Below are 9,131 nucleotides of genomic sequence, written 5' to 3' on the forward strand. Positions count from 1 at the left end.
CCACAGTCATTACTAATGGAGCTGAGGCACAGAACAGGCCAAAAGTTATGAAGAATGGGGAGAGAAGAGCCCCTCCTGGTATACAGAAGCACACCCTACCCAACCACCCACAGAACTTGTCACATTGACATTGAGGCGGCACAAATAAAAACCCAGATCACAGGAAACAGGTGACTACATTTTAATAAATCAAAGTCTGGAATCCTAAGCTTGAAATAATTCCTTAGAAAACTCCAGGAAAGACAGTCATCTGAGTGCAGATTCACTTATCCCCACAGATATTTTTAGGTGTGCTGAGATTCCATGTTTGCGGAGGGCAGGGGTGCAGAGCAGGGCAAACTAAACCCCTAAGATACGAGACAGTTGAAGGCTGCATGAATTAATGGGAACTTTTCAAATGGAACTCCACGTTGCTACAAAGTGTTTGGTTCTGATCTGCCGTCACAATACCCTGAAATAGAGAAAACAGTCATTGATGACAGGAAGACAGACCCAGTGGTAAATGTACGCAGTGATTATTATGATGGCCTTAGGGCTCGGCTGTATTCAAATGTTTCTTGTAAGGTCACAGCTAGATGTGACTGTGATTCATCCCCACCCTCAAGGCTCTTCCTGAAACCCTTTGATTTTCTCTTGTGGGTGAGAGAGGGGCCAAGAGCATAGGAACTGCTGTATGGAAGTTTTCCTTTAATTGGTCTTAAATTTGCCTCACTGCATTTTGAAGGATCGGGGGCATGTCCTCCTATTTCAGGAAGTGGGGACCAAATCAGCCTGACCTCAGCCACTGTGTGGGTGGTTTTATAGAAACCATGTTCTATAAACCATGAACTATGTATGGTTCTATAAACTATGAACCATGTTCACCACGTTCACCATGTCCTGTGTCACCAAGTGGTGCCACGGGGGGCTTTGGGGTGGGAGATCTTCAATAATCTGTGTAATCTTTCTTAGTCTGCATTTTCTCATCAGTAGAATGTAGATAATGAGAATCCGTACTCTATAAGGTTCTCTGAGGGTTACGTGGGGGCTAATACAGGTAAATGGTGCGGTATGGGTCCTGGCTGAGGTGACATCCTCCCCCGGCCCTACATGTAGGCTGCTCCCAGGATAAAGCATCAAAATCTTATTTTTTAATGTTTTTTGGTTTGGGTACATATCTATCTGTTTGGTGTTGTGTGGGCTGGCTAGTCAGATGACCAACAGAAAAGTTCAGTTTTGTTCTTTTTCTACATTTTAGCATTACCCTATTTGGATTTTGAAACTCAGTTTCCCGTGGGAGTGGGTGTCATTTCAAAATAGACTGCACACTTTCCTCCAGAACATTATCGGTTTTTAAGTCAAGATCAGACAAAGGTAACATCTATAAAAAGATTCGATGGCTGTTCCAGGGAATCTCAAAAACCACAAGTGAGGAAAACTAGCTAGGCAATTTCACAGTTGTTTAGTTCCATATGAGAAAAAGAGCATTTGTTGAAATGGTTGTGATCTGAACTTGTTATGGTGATGTATCTCTTTACCTTTTTACACCAATGGTCACATTTGCTGCCCCACCCCTCACTGGGGCCACTGAATCCTTAAATAATATGAATGTAGTCAAACAGTTTTGGGGGCAGTGTAGCCAGGGACAAAGTCATGTGACCACAGACTGAGCCTAGGGGAGCAGATAAAAAGGAAGAGTCTTTTCTCTGCAGCTTTACTTCATTGAAAGTGCCAGGGTTAAAAAAAAAAAAAAAAGAAAGAAAGTGCCAGGGTTTTGAAAAGGGTTTTTTTTTTCCCCCCTCACCCTTTCTGAAACAGCCCCACAAAAGATCTGATCAAGAAGGACCCAGCTGGGTCCCCTGGGGCTTCTCAGACTCCCTGTTTTCTCTCGCATGCAGATGAAATGGATCTCACTGGCAGGTGGGCCCAAATGCATGGCACACCGACCTCTCCAGGAGAGCTGGGGCACCCTACTCCCACCCACCCACTCACCATTGTGAACGATCAGCCTGTACTGCCTGGCCAGGCACAGCTCCTCCTGCCTCTGCCTCACGATCTTTTGTGCCTCCAGGGGAAGGCCATTGGGGTCACGGGAAAACACGAAGGAGTAGCTGTCAGCACAGGTGCCATCGAGGTTCAGGAGGCGGCAGGAATACTGCACGGCATAGGTGTCATAGTCCGTGTCGATGATCCAGTGGTCATCATCTGCAAACCAGAAAGCCATAGAGTCAATGCCTCTCCCTCAGTGGGCTCAGGTGTCAGGGAAATACCAGGCTCAAGAAACCAGTGACTTCCTGAAACTGGTTTCATTTCTCCAGGAAGCAGGAGACTGCCGAGAATTCTGAAGGTTTTCATTAGATTGGGAGAATAAGTAAGGACGTTGTTCTCCTTTATAGAAAAGAATCCTGGAGTCGAGAGGTGATTAGTGGGGGGAAGACCTTGTTCCCTTCAATGATAATCTCTCACCCTGACAACAAATGTGATAGTATCTATCCAAAGAACAACTGGGACTGTGAGCCCATCGAAACCATCAAATAGACCATTTACTGTTGTCTGCTCCACCTATTCTCCAACAATATCTGTGCTTTTGTGGCTGACATCTGATGGCCGCCAGCTTATGTCTCACTGCCCTGCTGCCCCCTGATCCCCTGGAGGACATCACTCTGATGATCTGCTTCACGGCTCTCCTGCTCCATCTTAATTCTGGCTTAGAAGCCAGAACCTGACTCACTTCTCCACCCTGGCAAAAGAGTAGTTTTTGCATTGAGGGTACACATATTCCTTCTTAGAGCTTGTGGTTTACAGATCTCCCCTGCTAGAGGCAGAGCTGAGCCCTTGTAGAATTCAGATTTCATTTATTCCTTATGCTGGGAGGTAAGCCAGGAAGAAGTATACACAAAGGTGGAATAAATGTCAGCAAAGGCAGAATAAGAAATAACATTAATAAGAATGTATGTTTGAAGGATTTGCCCTGGAGAAACCTCCAGGTTTCTCCAAATACCTTATACTTGGTAAAAAGTGCCACATCTCTACTTAATTGAACATTCTCATTGACATGGAACCATGGTTGGGACTTTCTGAGCACTTAACTATGTATCAACCACTGTGTAGGCAGTTCCCATGCTTTCTCAATCATTCCTCATGTCTACCCAGAAGTGCACACTGTTATTTCTATTTTACAGATAAGGAAACTGAGGCACAGGAAAACTATATAATTTATCCAAGATCACAAAGAGCAGGACAGAACCAGAGCCCATGTGCATAATGGCTACACCACACTGTCTCCACGCAGTAAGAGAGCGGGGACAAGAAACAAAGAGACAAAAAGCCTCTGTGTCTCTATCTCACGCTCAGACCACGAAGCAGGTGATGGTCTCTGTTCTATGTTGGTTCCAGGCAGGAGAAATGCAGAGGAACCCGGGCCCCCCAGGATCAGAATGCATAAGGGAGGCCTCTTCTGCCCACCCTAAGTCACCTCTTGGATCTGAGAACCCCTGGAGGACCATCCGAGGAGGGGTTCAGCTACAGGGGACTGGGTACTGGAGGCTCCAGCTCAGCTCCCTCCAAGCTCTCCAGGAGAAAGAATGAGCCACCACTACCCCTCCCAGGCTTTCCCACAGGAGAGTGTCAGAGGCCAGAGCTGGGGGTGCCCAGACGCACGACTGCTCGGTTATTCATCAGATAGGACAGGAACAGAGACCCTGAGACCGCCTGCTGGCCTCACCCTAACCACAGGCTCCCCTCACAGACTCCTGAGCCTCTGTTCAGAGAGTCCTCCTCCTCTGCAAATGAAGTCATTCCTTCCCTGGTGGTGGGGCTCAGTGTGCCTGTTGGAGGCACCCCAGCAGTCTTACCCTCAGACACCCATGCACTCTGTGAAATGTTACCCTGATTCATGATCAAGGCAACGATTAGCTCAGCAAATCTGCAGCTTAATTGTATTTTTCCAAGATTGTTGCCAGAAGTGAATTCTGACATAAGAACTAAGTAATTCTCAATGCCTGGTTTTAAGAAAATTGGCTACCACTCTTGACTTTAAAAGAAAGGCCTAACTTGGTTTGGTTTATCTCCAGGCTCCTTTTTAGCTACATAGTTCAAAGCGGATGAAAAATTTAAATCCTAAGAAACTTTACTAGACTTTCCCTCCTGAGATGTGAGATGGACTGCCCGCGCGCCACTCAAAAGAATGAACTTGGTCCTCCGAACTCCAAATTCTTTGTATTGAATTATCGAGAGCAGTCTCTCCAGCTTCATTGTGCAGAAGGAGCATACCGAAGGACCACAGTAAACCTGCAGACCCTGGGGCCCCACCCCAAGAGTTTCCGATTCAGTAAGTCTAGGTTTGAGCTCTTAATCTACACTTAGGAAGCAACCAGCTGATCTAGATGTAGGTGGTCCAAGGAAGAAACTGAGGTAGACAATCAGGCCTGCATTATTTAGCCCCTTTAGCAGAGGGGCGGACCTCATCTGGAAGACAAAGGAGAATCTTTGTCCAAGACTTTCAGAGAGGCCCAAAATGATGATGACCAAAGCTAATATTTTCATGAGCGCTTATTATCCATCAGACTAAGCATTTTTCATGCGTTACCTTAAGTTGTCCTCCCAACAATCTTATGAAATAGCGACTATTCTTTATCCCCATTTCACAGTTAAGGAGATCAAAGTTCAGGGAGGCCAGTCAATGGTGAAACCTGTATTCAACCAAGATTGGTTGATGGTGGCATTCCTTAACCCCTGAGACGTCCTGTTTGCTGCTGGCAGAGCTGGGGCAGAAGGAGGCCAGGACAGAGCACGCCCAAAGCTGGGGCAGTAAGCCATGTCAGAGTCGGCTGACATTGCAATGGAATATTCAGCTGTAGAAATTTATTACACCTCATTTTAGAAGAATAGAGTGAGTGTTTCTGAGTTATTTTCTCTGCAATAAGCAGACCTTGCTTTAAACACATATGCTTGGTAAAATGCAGCAGATGTAGAAGGGGTGAGGCCACTCTCCAAGGCCTCAGACCCTCCTGATCAAGTCAGGGTTTAATGCCAGACCAAGATCAAGGAAGAAAGAAATCAGCACAAGGAAAGAATGCAGAGTTTGTAGAAGCCCCACCCGCCCAATCGCCAAAGCAGGTAAGACACAGGGAGGTAGAAGCCCCAGATCATTCAGGCTGTGGGCTACTTAGAATACGGAGGGATGGAGGGACGGCTCATGCCCTTTCTCCTGGCCTGGGCAAAGAGGTGTCACTAAGTGACACTAAGTAGCCAGGTGGCCCTGGGCTAGTCATTTCTCTAAGAGAGAAGTGAGTTTCATCACCTGTAGAATGAACTGATGGACTCTGTGGGACCTCTCAGCACATGCCCAGAAGATAAAATATGATTTCGTGCTGGGAGAAGACAAAGCACTAATAATATACACTCACACAGGACGCACGTCCTGGCACTGCTCTTTCTGTGGGGTAAGTCACTGCATCCAAACAAGACAACCCCATGGGGCAGGTGCTCTGATCACCTCCTTTGCAGAGGAGGAGACTGAGGCACAGAGAGGATAAGGAACACACTCAAGTTCCCACAGGGAGTAGGTCGGGTTAGGATCTTAACTCAGGCATTCTAACCTGAGCCCCGCAAGCTTGGCCACCGGCCACCGCACAGCACTGCTTCTTTCTGAAAGGGGACCTCCCGGGGAATTTAATTCTGAGCCTTCCGTATTGCATTCACCCCCACTGAATATCTGCAGCCATCGTTCTCAAGATTTCAAAAGTTTGGTTCCCCCCCACCCCCCCTCTGATTGAACTCCTGGCTGGAATCTCAATCTATCAGAGGTAAAAGCAAAACTAATCTGGTTTGGTAAGGGGATGAGGAGACAAGAGGCAAACCCCACTTCCTCATGGGGTGCCCTCCCACCCTTCCTGAATGCACTACCCACAGAACCCAAGTCCTCTCAGGAGTGCATCTCAAAATGCAAGAGAGCATTGTTTGTTTACTAAAAATTAGTAATCTTGTACCTCCAGTATTGATTTTTGTAACTCATTATCAGAAGAGCGTATCTTTCACACCAAATGAATCATTCTAGCAGTCTTGCCACATTATTTTAAATATTTTTTACTACTTACCTGGGAGCTAGAACCCCTGGCATACAAACTTGTATGACCATGGGCAAATCTCTACTTTCTCTTGATCTCAGTTTGTAGGGTTAACTCTCCATCTTTAGGATCCCAGGATAGATCCCTACCTCCTCCCCGGCCTGCATTGTCCTCTGGGTACGAAAGAGATTTCCAGATTTGAAACGTAAGAGAAATGGAATAAAAGTAGAAAGGGCATGTAAATGTCATGGTTCTTATAATCAGCCCAATTTTTAGGATGCTTTTCTGAGAATCTTCAACACCCTGCCCCCATCTGAGTTTCAGTGGTTGGAAGAAGGGAAGAGGTCAGGGCCTCTGACCTTAGCCCAGAATGCTATGTATCTGGGCTGGCTCAGTATCTCAGCCTTTTCAGGTAGGGCACCTGGGAGTGAGCCAACCCTATGCACAAATGCTCCCTAATCCCACGATGAGGGTCTCCGTGCCTCTGCTGGGGTCCCCAAGTAATCAAGCTGTCCCAGGGATTCAGCCCAGTGAAATGGAGGAAATAAAAGACCAGGCTGTGAGTGGTGATGTGGGATGGGTCTTGGAGAGGTGGGAAGTCTGAGCATGAAGGGTACATGCCTTGGCACAGTGGCTGCACAGGAAAATGGCAGAAGGAGGTCACCTGACAAGCCCAAAGGTCCTTTTGAGCTTGGGCCAGGTTTTTAGAGCTGAAGGTGAAAGGGGGGAGGGGTGGTCACTAGTCCCAACCTCACTTCCCTAACCTCAGGCCTTGCTGAGAATTCCCACCACATAGAGGCGGTTGTTTCCAAGGGTGCCGCTGGAGAAGAAACCCAGCAATTTGGTCAGGTGTGACCCCCTCCCTCCCCTGAGATGGTTCCACTGAACTGACTACTCACTTCCTTTCTGGAGGAAGGACGCTACGCCCCAATACTTCATCTTGAATTTAGCAGGGTCCTCGGTGTCTGTGAAGGTGCCAACCATGTCTGCACACACGTCCCAGTTACTGCAAAAGCCAAGGGGATCCTGAGCCAGGCCGGCATCGGGCTTCGTCCCTCCAGCGCACCCTGATGCTCCCCTCCCTCCCCAGTCAGGGTCTGGTGCTCGGGGGGGGGGGGGGGGGGGGGGGGGGGGGGGGGGGGGGTGTTGAGGGGCGGGGGGGGGGGGCTCTGACTTCAAAAGCCGGACTCGGCCCTTGGCCGTGGCGCTCATCCGGCCATTCTCATCCACCGAGAACTCAGCGACGATGTTGTCCTGCAGAAAGAGGCCCTCGGGGTCCTTCTTGGCCATGGCGTACCAGGTCCCGGCGAACTGCGAGGGAGGTGAGCGAAGGAGGTGAGCGTGGGGTTGGTGGCCGGGCGAGCACGGCCCGCCGCCTGCAAGGGAGAACGCGCGGGGGGGGGAGGGGGGCCGCGGCCACCGGGCCACCCGGCGGATACCCACGCGAGCCTTGTCGAAGTTCTTCTTGACTTGGAAGTTGCTCACACGGCAGTCGCTCTCCGCCCGGGCGCTGCCCAGCGCCGCCAGCAGCACGAGCGCCCACACCCACTCCATCGTGCCCGGGAGTCCGCCCTGCGGGGACCGCGCCGTGAGCGCCCGCCCGCCCCGCGCCCCCGGCCCTGCACGCCCCGAGCCCCCGGCCCTGCCCTGCCCGCCCCCGGCCCTGCCCGCCCCGCGCCCCCGCCCAGCGCCCCCGGCCCTGCCCGCCCCGCGCCCCCGGCCCTGCCCGCCCCGCGCCCCCGGCCCTGCCCGCCCTGCGCGCCCGCCGCCCGCCGCCGCTCACCACCGGAGCTGCGCGCAAGCCTGGCCGCGGTGTGGGGCGCGCGTGGAGCCGGGGAAGCAGGCGATCCGCCGGGGCCGCCGGGCCGGCCGCTTTATAGCCGGGGCGGGAGGGGGTCTCGCTTTCGTAACGGCCGGGGTGAAAGACCGAGGGGAGGCGCCGGCCGGCCGGCCAGCACTTGCATAACGCGCCCTGACTCACCGCCGCCCGCCGCCCGCCGCCCGCCGCCCGGGCGCAGGGAGGGTCCCTGGCTGGAGCCGCGCCTCCGGGGCCGCCGCGGGCGGTGGAGCTGCCCCGCGGGGTGGCCTCGGCGAGCCGCGGGAACCAGCCCTGGCCCGGTCACCGGGCACTCGTGCCAGCGGCCGCCAGCTGCGGCCCGGGGTGGCCTCGGGGCCGGGCGCCTCCGGCCGGGCGCGAGGCGGCCTGGCGCGAAGCCCGCGGCCTCCCGGGCAGGGAGGACCGGTGATGCTGGCCGGGGCCTCAGCGCCCTGCCAGGCTGGCGTCCCGCGCCTCGGAGGGCCAGGCGTGCAGGGCTTTGGGGACTTTTCGGCCAAGTAGCTTTTCACTTTATAAAGGATGTATTTTACTCTCCTTCGGGAGAGTTGTACCTTCTGGGTAAATATTTTTTCTTTAGTTTCAACATCTTTAGAAGCATTGAAACCCTCTCTGTTAAACATTCTCCATAACCCCTAATCAGGGCAGGAAATACTCCAGTCCCCTCCGTGGTCGCCTACTTAGTCTGTGGCACTTCGCTCAAACCACTTGGAAGCGCGTCTGCCGATTGTCTATGATGCAATTTTCTTTCAAAGCCCAGTGGACTTTTGTTTTGTTATCAAAATAGCTAAGGTGTGCTCTCGAGGAGTAGGCAAGAGCAGGGAGGTGAACAAAATTCTATAGTCGGTGGTCAGTGGAGTCAAAATGCTGTGACTAGTTATGTCATTTTGCCTACATGGTGGCACGATTTACTGACCATGATTTTCTCTTAACGTCCAGAGTTAGAGCTCCTCTGATCCGTCAAAGAAGGCAGAAGAGGCAGCTTCTGACTGAATGAGAGTTAGTGGTATGGCAAAGAAATAGGCGCCTTCCTGTGACTCTTTGGACGTCGACCTGCCTGGTTCTCTGCTTCCGCTTGACACTTTCCCTGCTTCCCGGTTGTGCCTTTAGGGTGTCTGGAGTGCCAGTGGTGATGCATTTAACTCCTTACTGCCCCAGAGCTAGGAAAGCCCTGTTTCTGGCCAACCAGCTAAGTGGTTAGGATGTATAATCCCAAATAGTTCATATAAGAGCTGCTCCTGTAGGGACTA

General features: G+C 51.5%; 1 protein-coding gene across 1 annotated transcript; it reads right to left on the bottom strand.

The window, feature by feature from the left end:
* Positions 1-165: 165 nt before the first annotated feature.
* RBP4 (retinol binding protein 4) lies at positions 166-7,968 on the bottom strand. The gene is made up of 6 exons (XM_055300675.1): positions 7,831-7,968; positions 7,491-7,619; positions 7,222-7,358; positions 6,947-7,053; positions 1,972-2,184; positions 166-451 (listed from the first exon to the last, which is right to left on the bottom strand). The coding sequence occupies exons 2-6, from the start codon at positions 7,599-7,601 to the stop codon at positions 414-416; spliced, it is 606 nt and encodes a 201-aa protein (XP_055156650.1). The 5' UTR covers positions 7,602-7,619; positions 7,831-7,968; the 3' UTR covers positions 166-413.
* Positions 7,969-9,131: the final 1,163 nt, after the last annotated feature.

Source organism: Nyctereutes procyonoides, unplaced genomic scaffold (genome assembly GCF_905146905.1).
Source record: "Nyctereutes procyonoides isolate TBG_1078 unplaced genomic scaffold, NYPRO_anot_genome, whole genome shotgun sequence".
NCBI classification, from domain to species: domain Eukaryota; kingdom Metazoa; phylum Chordata; class Mammalia; order Carnivora; family Canidae; genus Nyctereutes; species Nyctereutes procyonoides.